Consider the following 15157-nt stretch of genomic DNA (forward strand, 5'->3'; position numbering starts at 1 on the left):
ACATGTTGTCATGTTAAAAGTTCCCAGTAAAACTGAAATATTTTTTAAATATTATGCTTTTTATAGTGCATTTATCTTATGTGTGCTCTGTTTTCATTGCTGTTTTCATGCACTATATAAACTGTCTATAAGTTCTTTAAAATGACTTTTTATTTTATTCACAGGGTATATTATCACTATTTTACCTGTTGTCAACAGATATGTATGCCCTAATTAATTATGTGGGCTTTGTCAACTGGTTAGCTATAGGAATGTCCATTGTAGTACTGCTGTACTTCAGAAAAACTAGACCAGAAATGAACAGACCTATTAAGGTAAGTCTAGAAATAAAACAAGTTACAGCTGATTTCATTTAGTGTGTATGCAAATGTAATAACTTTGGTTAGCTTGCTTGTTAGCTGAAACCTTGAAGTCATTATTAGGTCAGGTATACTATCCTCCTTTCAAAGTAGCCTGGTCCAACAGACAGATAGATTGATCATCTGTCTGACTAGTCTACCCTCGAAGAAGGGTATTATTCCTAACCTATTAATGACTTCATGGTTCAGCTAGCAAGCAAGGTAACCAAAGATATTACCTTTGCCTACACACTCAATGAAATTGGCTGTAATGTAAACATCAAATTGGTATGATGCAAGTGGTTCAAGTTCTCTGCATGAAAAAAAGAATAGGATACAGAGTTTACATGCTTTGTAACATGGCACAATATACCACATATATAAAGTAAAAATATATCTTAAAGTGTTATTGAAAAAAAAAAGTAAAATCCCCAAAATAGCGAATTCTGTGGAAAATTTGCAACAGTAATCAATTGAATAACTCCTACATAATATAAACATGCAACAATATAAGGAAATTAGTATCCAGTTGTATTAATAGTGACTTGTCTAATATTTCAGATATTTTTTGGCCCTGTTTATTTTTCTGGTGAACTTGTTCTGGCCTATATTATATGTGTGTATGACTATATTTTCCAGGTGAACTTATTCTGGCCTATATTATATGTGGCTATGACTGTTTTCCTAGTTGCTTTACCATTCTATGCCTCACCAAGAGAAACCAGTAAGTGATATCATAGTGATGCTCTGTAAAGTTGAAATAAATAATTAATTGTTACCATACAAAAAAAAATGTGGAATGATTGCCAATGAGACAACTCTCCATAAGAGACCAAATGAAACAGAAAAGAAACAACTATAGGTCAGCTATATAAGGCCCTGAAATTGAGAGTAAAAAATCCTTCTGTAAAAATGACTTCAAAGTCTGCCATCAACAGCATGTTCACCAAAGGACAAGAACCTTTCAGATTTAACTAAATTTTATTTGGATTTAATGTATACACAGGTGCTTGTTTTCTTTATATCAATTGTTTGTTTGAAAGTTTTATATATGTAGTCTTTGTTTTATCTTCCTTGTTATGAGTGTTACATGTGTTCATTTTGTGATATTTGTTTTTTCAGCCTATGGTGTTAAAATGATCTGTACGGGTATTCCAGTTACATGTGTTTATTTTGTGATATTTGTTTTTATACCCCCGCTTTAAAAAGGAGGGGTATACTGTTTAACCTGTCAGTCAGTCCGTCCGTCCAATAAATATTTTTCGTCGCATTTTTCTCAGGAACTACAATACAAGGATTTCTGAAATTTGATTTTAGGGTTTATCTAAGTCAGCTATACCATGTGATGCGTTTTCAGATTGATCACTTGACAACTTCCTGTTTACCGAACACTTGTATGATTTTACACATGATAGCCAAGTTGAAAATTTTCGTCACATTTTTCTCAGGAACTGCAATACAAGGATTTCTGAAATTTGGTTTCAGGATTTATATAAGTCAGCTATACCGTGTGATGCGTATTCAGATTCATCACTCGACAACTTCCTGTTTACCGAACACTTGCATGTTTTTACACTATTGATATTATCCACTTGCAGCGGGGGTATCATCAGTGAGCAGTAGCTCACAGTTACTTGTTTTAGCCTATGGTGTTATAATGATCTGTACAGGTATTCCAGTTACATGTGTTGATTTTGTGATATTTGTTTTTTCAGCCTATGGTGTTATAATGATCTGTATGGGTATTCCAGTTACATGTGTTTATTTTATGATATTTGTTTTTTCAGCCTATGGTGTTATAATGATCTGTTCGGGGCTTCCAGTTACATGTGTTTATTTTGTGATATTTGTTTTTTCAGCCTATGGTGTTATAATGATCTGTATGGGTATTCCAGTTACATGTGTTTATTTTATGATATTTGTTTTTTCAGCCTATGGTGTTATAATGATCTGTACGGGTATTCCAGTTTATATCATATTTATAGCATGGAAAAATAAACCAAAGAGTCTAACTAATATAATAGGTAATTTTATGATTAAATATTCGTAAAAACATAAAAAATATATTATCACCTTGGGTTTTCTGAAATTATCTGTCAGACTAATGTCATAAATGTCTCATTGATTTAATTATTATTAATAGAAATAGGGTTGTTTGTATTTAAAAAAAGAAAGAACAAAGCCTTCAGTTGATATTTATAACCATTTCAGAAATTAAGATATGACTGCATAGAAATATAAAATGGGAGATTGCAGCTGTTCCTTTGATTCTCATTTACAAACCTGAAAAAAGGGGAACAACTCAAAAACAAACTAAAAAGTTGACGGTCAAATATAATGTTTATAAGGTATAATGATAAGGAGATGTTGTATGATTTAACAGACTAACAGACAATGATTCAAATATACAGGTCTACATACAAACTTCAAACAACAAACAAATGTATACCATATATAAAAACTGTTTAAAGAGAGAAACCGACCCAATATTTTCACTACAAAGTCTTAATCAAGAATATATAAAACACATGTATAAAATTTATTTTTAGCTCACCTGACCTGAAAGGTCAAGTGAGCTTTTCTCATCACTTGGCGTCCGTCGTCCGTAAACTTTTACAAAAATCTTCTCCTCTGAAACTACTGGGCCAAATTTTACCAAACTTGGCCACAATCATCCTTGGGGTATCTAGTTTAAAAAATGTGTCCGGTGACCTGGCCATCCAACCAAGATGGCCGCCATGGCTAAAAATAGAACACAGGGGTAAAATGTATATTTTGGCTTATATCTTTGAAACCAAAACATTTAGAGCAAATCTGACATGGGGTAAAATTGTTAATCAGGTCAAGATCTATCTGCCCTAGAATTTTCAGATGAATCGGACAACCTGTTGTTAGGTTGCTGCCCCTGAATTGGTAATTTTAAGGAAATTTTGCAGTTTTTGGTTATTATCTTGAATACTATTATAGATAGAGATAAACTGTAAACAGCAATAATGTTCAGCAAAGTAAAACCTACAAATAAGTCAACATGACCAAAATTGTCAGTCAACCCCTTAAGGAGTTATTGCCCTTTATAGTCAATTTATAACAAATTTTCGTCAGTTTTTGTAACTTGTACAAAAATCTTCTTCTCTGAAACTACATGGCCAAATTAAACCAAACTTGGCGATAATTATCATTGTGGTATATAGTTTGAAAAATGTGTCTGATGACACCGCCTACCAAACAAAATGGCCGACATGGCTAAAATTAGAACATAGTGGTAAAATGCAGTTTTTGATTTATATCTTTAAAACTAAGACATTTAGGGCAAATCTTTCAAGATTTAAATGTCCATCAGAATAAGATCTATCCCGTCGCAAATTTTCAGATGAATCTGACAACTCGTTATTGGGTTGCTGCCCTAAAATTGGTAATTTTAAGGAAATTTTGCAGTTTTTGGTTATTATCTTGAATACTATTATAGATAGAGATAAACTGTAAACAGCAATTTTGTTCAGAAAAGTAGGATCTACAAATAAGTCAACATGATACAAATTGTAAGAGTACCCCTTAAGGAGTTATTGCCCTTTATAGTCAATTTTGAACAAATTTTCGTCATTTTTGTAACTTGTACAAAAATCTTCTTTTCTAAAACTATGCGCCATATTAAACTAAACGTGGCCACAATCATCACTATGGTATCTATTTAAAAAAAGTGCCTAATGACCCCATCTACCAACCAAGATGACCGACATCAGTAAATACAGTAACAGGTGAGCGACACAGGCTCTTGAGAGCCTCTAGTTTTCATAGTTGATCAGATAATATTACTATGTATATAAAAAGAATATGAGGTATGATTGTCAATGGTTTATTTTAACATTATCTCTTTTCAGACAAAACTACATTACTTCTACAGAAGATACTAGTTATCATGCCTGAGGAGAATGTGGTCAGTATAACAGAGGAAATGAAGCATGAACATGCTACATAGACTAACATTTAGGAACTGTGTTCACACTGGTGATTTACATCATTGACATAGCTTTTTGTTGATTTCATGAAGATGAACTTACTTTATGTAAAGTATGCCACATTCAGATTGAAGTTTTGTTACTGAGATGTTTGGAATTCCAATCCAGTTAGTTAGTGATATGTAAAAATACTTTTAGGGGGTTTAATTTTTTTTTGGATTTTTAATAACTTGCTTATATTAATGTTTATGATTTTTCAAAATATTGTTCAGTGTGTTCAAGTAAATATAAACATGGAATCATCTGTATAATACTAAAACATTTATGTAGCGCAACAATATTTTTTGAGCATTTCAGTTAACAGTGGAGGAGGGAAACAGGGAACTTGTGTAAGAGACAACAATCTGAACAAAGAGCAGAAAACAGGCCAAACCTTATTCAATACAGTTTAATAGCAATATACATAACTTTGGCTTCATACACAAAAATGTTTTGTAATAATTTTTTTCTAAACTAAAACTTGATTAAAATCCTGATTAATTTTTTCTTTGCTTTGAAGAAAAGGCTAAAACCGCCATGTAAAAAAAAAAAAATCTTAGTAGAAATGATTTTACTTTTTAAGGTTTGATAGTAATGTGCAGTGTATACAGCAGTGCTTCTCAAAAACCACTGTTCAAATCATTCCATTACTTATGGGTTTATAGCCATATTTAAAAAAAAATATTGTTTAGCTGTATATTTATGGATAATTTATTGAAACATTGTAATGTTATGTATATTTTTATTAATAATTTATATTGATGTATTTTTATTATGAAAAAATAACCATAGAACTTACATTTGTTTTCTTACTATCAGACTGTCTGGTATTTTATCAGTTATTGTTTTGTTTTGAATTTGTTTTTGAATATTAAAAACAAAACTTAATGCCAGGATTAAAATTTTGTACACCAGACCTCTATTTCATCTACAGAAGACTCATTATTTACACTTGAATAAAAAAAGACTAAAAGGGTTGAATAATATTGTTTCAATATTTATTATTGAATAAATGTATATTTAAAATGTACTATCATTTGGACATGTTATTTAATGCTTACTGTGACACAAATATTAACATCTGTTAGAAAACTTGTTTATTTAGTTATTTTTGTTGGATTTTATCAAATGCACTTTGTTATTGACATAACTAGTTTATAATTAGTTTTGGGAAAAGCCAGTTAACAGAAATGTTTATTTTTAGATCTGCTTTATTGCATATTTATTTCATTGCCAAATTTTTGGGTCCGCTTCAATTCATTAATTCATTGCCAAAATCAGATTTTTCACAACCAGTACATTTAGCATTATAATTTCATCTTTTGAATTTATTCAGTTTACTTAGTTTGTCTGCTCCCATTGAGTTTCTGTGTCCATTCTATGAATGTGAATCAGGCAGTCTTTTTGCATAGGTAATATTTAAGAATTTGATTTCGAGACAAAAGTCTTACAAAGGACTGAATATGAAAATAAGTTAGTCTACTGTACTTCCATGTAATTCAAGAGGTTTTTGCCTCATATAAATCAATATCATAGAAGTTATACATGTATTCTCATTTATTGCTGTGTGGCCTGTTTAAAATGTCCAACCTTATCTAACGCTAATATGTGCTTCAAATTGTAGAGGTCAACTTAACAGAATTGAACATTTGACTTTTAATGTGTTGTCTTCGTGGAAGTTATTCATGGGTCAGACAAATTATTATTTGTTAACACAACAAGGACAAACAGATGCTTCCAGTATGGTCCCCTATATGCCTATTCCGGTGTATATATAAATTTACCTGTTTCTATTTCCAGAATTGTGCTGTCTTGTTTATTCTTTGTGAATGAGTTTGTTTTACTGCTCATTAGATATTTTAGCTTGTTTACTTTTGTTTTATGTTAAGCCATGGATTGTTATTTGTTTACCTCCAAATCTCACAATGATTCTATGTTGAATTATTTTAGAATCTTATAAAGTGCCGATTTTATCCTTTTTGTTTTGTTTGTATTTTATATATTTGTTTGGTTTTTGCATTTTAGTTTGTTTTGTTTAATGCTGTGCATTTGATTAGCATACTTTGGTTTGTGTAATTCATAAATCAAGATCTCATTTTAGATAAAAGTAGTTACCGTACATCTACTGGTCAAGGTTTAAAAGTAGAGTTACCGTACATCTACTGGTCATGGTTTAAAAGTAGAGTTACCGTACATCTACTGGTCAAGGTTTAAAAGTAGAGTTACTGTACATCTACTGGTCAAGGTTTAAAAGTAAGAGTTACTGTACATCTACTGGTCAAGGTTTAAAAGTAGAGTTACCGTACATCTACTGGTCAAGGTTTAAAAGTAGAGATACCGTACATCTACTGGTCAAGGTTTAAAAGTAGAGTTACCGTACATCTACTGGTCAAGGTTTAAAAGTAGAGTTACCGTACATCTACTGGTCAAGGTTTAAAAGTAGAGTAACCGTACATCTACTGGTCAAGGTTTAAAAGTAGAGTTACCGTACATCTACTGGTCAAGGTTTAAAAGTAGAGTTACCGTACATCTACTGGTCAAGGTTTACTGTGCTTCACATATCATTTCTGAATGAGGCTAAAAGGTGAGAACTTAGAAAAAGTGTCAAGTTGTATGAATGATTGGGAGAGAAAGCATGGGTAGACAATTAATTTTATGGTTTCTGTTAATTCTGAAATGTGTTGTGTGCAGGAGATCAGTTTATGCATAATAAGTAAAATCCTGAAAAACAATCTTCATAAATTATGAGTTAAACTGATTACTTTTGACTTGGTTGTTTATTTGTTGCCATTCATAAAATTGTCTGATGTTTCAGATTTTAAAGCTAAAACTATTATTATTAAAAGGTAAATCAATTAACTATGTACTATATAATGTCAACTCCACATTGTTACTTCTATATATATTACAATTTAAAAAAATGTGTTTTTAAACATATTTTTTTTTCACATAGAAGATACATTTGTATATTTAACTTGATCTAGAGTTGTCCTTTCTTGGATGGTGTCGTGAATTAAAGAGTTTAAATGATGATTTCTGTTTTATAGTTCTGATCTCACTGCCACATTTACATTAGTAAATGGTGTATAATCTGTTGGTACTTTTACATCTATTTTTATTTATAATTGATTTTAGAAGTAATTTGTTATTTATAGTCATTGTTAATCATTAGTTAAGTAGTTTTCATTTAGTTGTTATTTTAGAATTCCAAAAAAATTTTTTCCCTGTGTAAATTTTGCAAATTAAGATAAAGTTGTGAATTTTAACATTTAAACCGATCATGGATTTCTCACAACTACAATTAATAACATAAATAATTTATTTTCGTAGTTAACCCTAACAATTGTTTCTCAAGAGATAAGAGACTGATACTAATTTCATGATTTTATTGTATTTTAACATGCCTTTTTCATGACTATATGTGTTCATTGTTTGGATTTTAAACATAGCTCCACAGCTTGTATAAGTGTTTTATCATTTTTTGTCACTGTTATTCATGATTGAGGGCATTATTATTTTAAAGAATGAAATATTTTCAGCATTTATGGTTACTTTTTATAATCAAGGCAGCAGTTTGCACAATTAACACCAAGCAATATGACCTTGGTCCTTAGATTTTTTTCTGAAAAGAGACCTCAAATGTCATATACATATAAATAAAATGTAATATTATAAAAGTCTGATTAGTCAAAAAAGTCCCCCAAAAAAATTTGTAAAGAGACAGCTTGCCAATTTATTTACTGAATCACTTCTGTAGGTGTTTTAAACAAGATGGGGATAAATCGTATTTTAATGATTTGATTGATTAATATGATTTTCATATTTCAAGTGATTTCATTTTATCAACAACAACAAAAATCTGATTATAGAAACACAAGGTATATTAACATATGGGAAAATTATGAAAAGGGTTAAGATTATAGATAGTTAAAAAAAATATTACACAAACTGGGGATGCTTTATAATGTTGTGAAATGTCAGCAGTTCCTGCTCTACTCATGGAACAGGACATTTATTGTATTAATTCAATTACTAAGAATTATTGTCAAGTAAAGTATTCCAAGGAAACCATTTTGATAGAAAAACATCGTTCCATTATGTTTTAGGATTATTATAGAAATCCTGTGACAACAAAATGATGTTATTCTTGAAGCATTTGATATTTCACTGATTTGATGCATTTGGGTCCTTCATGTTTTGGTTCTTTTTTATAATTCATTAAAAAAAACTTGTATTACTACTACCGGGTCATCATTCTAAATATCACATGTATTCACATGGATTAAACATTTGCTGTGCTAAGTTTTTAAGTTTGCAGTTGAATATTTTGAAATATGTAAACACGATTTTTGAAAGTTCTGTATAATTTACTTTGATTATATTATACATGTAATCTAATTAACATAAAAAAAAATGTTTTTTTGTTCTAATATTAAAATATTTTAGGAAAATGTTCCTGGTTTAACACATGATTGCTAAAGAGAACAAAATGTTAGTATAATTCCATAAGCTTCAGATTTATTTATCATTTTTTTTTAAACAGAACTAATTAATATTTAAATTTAGCATTGTAGTACCAAAAAAAGTGACTTTGAAAGAATTTATTAAGGTGAATATTTGGCCTGCTCATTAATAATAAAATGTATGAGTATGACTCTGTAAAATCAATGACTGCTTAAACACTCTGGACAAACTTTTACTGCTTAAAGTATGTAGTAATTTATTCCCATGACACAATGACATGGGTTTGTACTCTTGAATTCCTCAGCTCTCACCAATGTATAAAGGATTTTTAACAAGTACAACATTTAAATATTTATAGTACATGTATTGTGCTAGATAATATCACTGAAATTAACAATATAGTACACAGACCTTGAATTCAAATTATAGACTATATATGAAAAAAGTTCACAACATAAAACTGGTTGATTTATTACATACCGGTATTCAATTTTTGTTTTATAGATAACTATTTTTGTAAATAACTATGAATGAAGTTTCTATTTATTGAGTGATTGTGCCGTGTATGAATCGATTATCATCATAACAATATCATTGCTGTCTATATATAGAATAAAGATATCAGTCAAAAAGTATGTGTTGGTGTTCATCATTTTGACTTACTTGCCAGTATGATTGGCATACCAAATGAAGCAGGAAATACTTACCCTTCCAGAGAACCTGATTTTGCTCTGGGTTTTAATATCAGGTCTAAAAGAGGAAAGTTTTAGTTTACATTGTTTGTTGTATCGATACAGATTTATAATGGTCTGTATACCTGTCTTTATATTGTCTCCTGGATTTACACTTTATTTGCTCAGTTGTCTCCTTGTCACATATAAAACAGAAGATGGGGTATGATTGTCAATGAAACCACTCTTCGCAAGACAACAAATGACACAGAAATTAACAACTATAAGTCACAGTACAGCCTTCAGTAATAAGAAAAGCCATAGTCAGCTTTAAAAGACCCTGAAATGAAAAACGTAAAACAATGCAAACAAGAAAACTAATATCATAATGTTTGTACCAAATAATGAAAGAAAAAAATATGTAACACAGCTACGAATGGCAACCACTGAATAACAGGCTCCTGACTATGGCCAGGCACATACATACAGAATGTTGTGTGGTAAGTTTGAAGGTGTATATATTCAAATTTGGAATAGTTCTTTAAGGTTTATGTACCCTTCTGTGGCCATTTTTATACGAACTTTTCAAACTTCAATTGTATCAAAACTACAGATATAATGAATAATAGTGATAGGCCATTGTGTACATATTCCAAGGGGAAACTTGATGCAAAGCATTATTTTTTACTGTTCCATTGCATTTAATAGAAAAAGAGGACTTTGTGGCAAATAAATCAAGATTTTTATAGAAAATCCACAGCCTTTATCCTTATACTCTCATATTTGGCAATTTGATGACTGATAGATATAGGATTATTGCATGCAGTGCTAGCATTAATTTCCTTAAAACAAGTTTATAAATGTAGTTATTGGTTAAAACAAATATAAATATGGCCAAAATCAAGTACACCTTTTAGGGTGCGCTCGACATTAGTGACTCAGCACGAGGTGTTTTGGAATTTACAGGTAGCTTAGAAACTTTTTGTAAAAAATAAACACTAGCACATCATAGAAAATCAAGTGAGTAATTTATGTTTCAAATTTTACAACAAAAAATCTCTATTAAAGGCTGTAGATTTTCTATAAAAATCTTGATTTATTTGCCACAAAGTCCTCTTTTTTCTATCATATGCAATGAAACAGTAAAAAAAAAAGCTTTGCATCAATTTTCCCCTTGGAATATGTACTAAATGGCCTATCTCTATTATTAGCTCACCTGGCCCGAAGGGCCAAGTGAGATTTTCCCATCACTTTGCGTCCGGCGTCCAGCGTCGTCGTTAACTTTTACAAAAATCTTCTCCTCTGAAACTACTGGGCCAAATTAATCCAAACTTGGCCACAATCATCATTAGGGTATCTAGTTTAAAAATTGAGTCCGGTGACCCGGTCAACCAATGGCCGCCATGGCTAAAAATAGAACATAGGGGTAAAATGCAGTTTTTGGCTAATAACTCAAAAACCAAAGCATTTAGAGCAAATCTGACATTGGTAAAATTGTTTATCAGGTCAAGATCTAACCGCTGTAAAAAATTCAGATGAATCGAACAACCCGTTGTTGGGTTGCTGCCCCTGAATTGGTAATTTTAAGGAAATTTTGCTGTTTTTGGTTATTATCTTGAATAGTATTATAGATACAGATAAACTGACAAGGCAAAAATGTTCATCAAAATAAGATTTACAAATAAGTCAACAGGACCAAAATGGTCAGTTGACCCCTTTAAGAGTTATTGCCCTTTATAGTCAATTTTTAACCATTTTTTTGTACATCTTAGTAATCGTTTACAAAAATCTTCTCTGAAACTACTGGGCCAAAAAAAAAACAAACTTGCCCACAATCATCATTGGAGTATATAGTTTAAAAAGTGTGTCCGGTGACCCGGTCAATCAACCAAGATGGCCGCCATAGCTCAAAATAGAACATAGGGGTAAAATGCAGTTTTTGGCTTATAACTCAAAAACCAAAGCATTAAGAGCAAATCTGGCATGGATTTAAATTGTTTATCAGATCAAGATCTATCTGCCTTGAAAGTTTTAGATGAATCGAACAACTCGTTGTTGGGGTGCTGCCTCTGAATTGGTAATTTTAAGGAAATGTTGCTGTTTTTGGTTATTATCTTGAATAATATAATAGATAAAGATAAACAGTAAACAGCAATAATGTTCAGCAAAGTAAGATTTACAAATAAGTCAACACGACTGATATGGTCAGTTGACCCCTTTTGGAGTTATTGCCCTTTATAGTCAATTTTTTACATTTTTCATTAATTTTTGGTAGATTTTCAGAAAATATTTTCCACTGTAATAACTGGGCCACTTCATTATAGATAGAGATAATTGTAGCAACAAGAATGTTCAGTAAAGTAAGATCTGCAAACACATCACCATCACCAAAACACAATTTTGTTATGAATTTATCTGTGTCCATTGTTTAATATGCACATAGACCAAGGTGAGCGACACAGGCTCTTGAGAGCCTCTAGTTCATTGTATCTGTAGTTTTGATACAACCGAGGTTTGAAAAATTCATACAAAAATGGCTACAGAAGGGTACATAAACCTTAACAGTTCAACATAAGAACAAATTAAAGATCGTTAAAAAAAGGCATAACTCTAACAAATCGATATAAGTAGAAATGCATTTACATGTACAAATGTATATAACAAAAACAGAGCTTCAATTGAAAAAAAAAGTTTATGTGTTCCATCCATGGCAATGTCAAACAAACAATTCGAAAATTAAAAATGACTGCTTCTCCTCACACAAACTTAAGGGGAAAGAGCAAAGATTAATTAAATTGCAGTCAAGATAATGATTAATCGGGTAGGTTGACAGTGCTTCTTGGTGACTCACTTTGTGAACTACATGTAGCAACGTAAAATCTGACCCATCTTTTCTCAATTTCTTTTCACATAACATGACCACTCAGGAAGATGTACTTTATTTTGTCACTTGACTTTATTTGTATTATTATTACAACTTATTATCTTAAACATTTTATGCTAGATGGCAGAATTTAAAAAAAAAGAAAGCAGCAACTAACTTACTTATCCAAACGGCATGTGAACGTCATGCCACTTGTTATCAAACGTCTGTTGTCTGTCAACTATTACAAGTTCCAATTGAAACCAAAAATTAAAACAATCATTTTTGTAGAATATAGTTAATAATTGTGTCCACTGATTCAGGCACATGGCTACCAAGGCTATAATTGAATTTGGGATAAAAAGCGTGCATTGTCAACAGTTATAATCGAGTGACAAAAATCTGGCAGGACAGCAAATTCAAAATGTCCATTTTTCCCAAAACTTTAGACGGCTTGCTTATACGTTTCAGCCCTTAAACGTATACTTGATCATTACGTTTGTTTGTTTGACTATCTTGAAGAAGCATGAAAATAATATTAAGAGGAACATTAAGCAGCAGGGTAAACATAGGAGGTATTTTCTTTAAAAGAAAATTATATTTTTTCTTGTATTTTTGCCAGAAAATTCAGTTGATAGTAAAAAATAATAATTGGCAAAACTTATCAGCAGAACAAAATCTATATAATAAGTCAATATGGGCAAAATCATATATCAACTCTTCAAACGAGTTACTGGCCTTGAAAGACAATTTTGATTTCGTTTATCTTTTTTGCGAAAACAAGGACAAATGGAAGATATATTATAATGACGGGCAGAAATGTTCTAAATGAGATCTGCCTATTTCCCATTTACACCAAAACTCAAGAAAACTTCTTATGTGTGAGTGAAAATTAAGCCTGGTACAACCAATTTCGCGATTTCGCCCTTGAAAATATAAATGGGAGAAACGCTAAAAAGCAGAATTGACTACATCCGAATTCCATATATATATATAAGATTTATTGCCATTGATATTTAAATATTAAAATATACGATATTTTAAAGCATGAATTATTTTACATAGAATATGATACTTCTGTTGTACGTATGAAATTAAGTGACAGATGTATTTTTACAATTGAAGTTTCTTAAACTTATCTTTTTACACTTATTTATGTATCTTATTGAACGCTTTCTATTAATCAATATATATAATACATTATGATACATTTTTTAGTATGAAACGACAGACAGCCATAAGTTTAATTCATGTTTATAAATTAACGGTTTCGACACTTTGAATTGTCAGAAAAGAATGTTTTTAACCAAGAATAGACTCATATAGCTGTTTAGGCAAAACCATTCGTAACTTTTGGATCCTCCATGCTAGCTCTTCAACTTTTTATTTTTATTTTGTCTTTTAACCTTTTTTTATTCGAGCGTCACTGATAAGTCTGTTTTACACAGAACGCGCGTCTGGTGTTAGGTTGTGTTTTTAGCCACATATTAAACGATACTGGTCAATTTCATTTAAATACACATAAGACTTTTTGGAGAAAAAATTGATTGCTTATATTGAAAATCACTGAAGGATGACTGGAGCGGGTCCCCTAACTCTAAGGCAGTCGGCGGGTTCCAACTTATAAAAATTTCTGGATCCGCCACTGATGTGCATTTCACAATAACAAGGCGAATTCAAAACCTTCCTTCAAAACCCAGTATATGATATACATGTATATATGATTACCACTAGACCTTTTCAACATCTCTCGACACCGACTAATGACACCTACAGTTTACAGGTAAAATGGATGGGTCGTCTCAAAGACAAAAACCTTCATGATTATCAATACGTTACATATTGGATTGGCGTCCGCCGATGTTATATATATACTCGGTGCAAGAAAATTGGTACCGTTAATTTTATTCAAAATATATATCAACCAAATAGATAAATAAATATATGTATCTGTCATATAGTTTTCTTATTTTGTATGTCTCATGTTGAATTGATTAAAACAAATTCAGCAACCATTCTGCATCCTGGTCCGCTTCTCTTCAATTTTATGATTATGTGAGTCTTTTACCAAATATTTGCCTCAAGCCAATAACGATTTATTTGATGGTGTAAAAGATTTGATAAAATTTCCAAAAATTATAAGAAAAAAGTAAATACTGGACTGTCCGTATGTCCGTATCACACTTGTGAACACGACCAAATTGGTATTTTTCAACCGGTCTTCACCTTAGTTGATGTACATATCCAATTTCTGAATGGATAATCACATATATATTTTGAAGGTCTAATGAAAATATCACATCTATTTTTTTTTTTTTATCAACGGCGGATTTCTCCGCTTCAAGATATTTTATTAGAGTTGGTGTTTTCACGATGAATTTTAAAGAAAAAAAATATAATTGACTTCTTGTTTTAATGTTACAACATCTAAGCAGTACATATTTTTTTACATACATGCCTATGGAATTTATATTTCAAGTCAGTGTTAGTTAACACTATAGAGCTAGTTGACATTGCAAAATCAATATGGTCAGTGCTAAGCAGGGGCTTGGATACCAACGGCTGATGTCCCGAAAACAACATACCTTGTCCCTTCGTCATATTGTTCTTCCCCTGTTCCTGGAAATGACCTTTCGATTTCTTACAAACATTTGAAACACTGTCATTGCTGTATTTTGTTTTGTTTTCACCGGGTCAGAATGTGTTTCTCTATATCCATTTTGCGGAACAAAGTTTTGTACCTTTTCAGACACTTTAGAAACATGTGCCGCCTTTGTCAACAGACATAATAATTGTTAAATTAAATTTTAACCACAATTAAGCATG

The 15157-nt window shown here is 31.0% G+C and overlaps 1 protein-coding gene across 1 annotated transcript; it reads left to right on the forward strand.

Moving 5' to 3' along the window:
- Nucleotides 1–144: 144 nt before the first annotated feature.
- Nucleotides 145–9429, forward strand: LOC134707958 (large neutral amino acids transporter small subunit 1-like). Its single transcript, XM_063568142.1, has 4 exons — nt 145–314; nt 978–1062; nt 2270–2362; nt 4217–9429. Exons 1-4 carry the CDS (start codon nt 201–203, stop codon nt 4312–4314), a joined length of 390 nt encoding a protein of 129 aa, XP_063424212.1. The 5' UTR covers nt 145–200; the 3' UTR covers nt 4315–9429.
- Nucleotides 9430–15157: the final 5728 nt, after the last annotated feature.

Source organism: Mytilus trossulus, chromosome 2, assembly GCF_036588685.1.
Source record: "Mytilus trossulus isolate FHL-02 chromosome 2, PNRI_Mtr1.1.1.hap1, whole genome shotgun sequence".
In the NCBI taxonomy this organism is placed as follows: Eukaryota; Metazoa; Mollusca; class Bivalvia; order Mytilida; family Mytilidae; genus Mytilus; species Mytilus trossulus.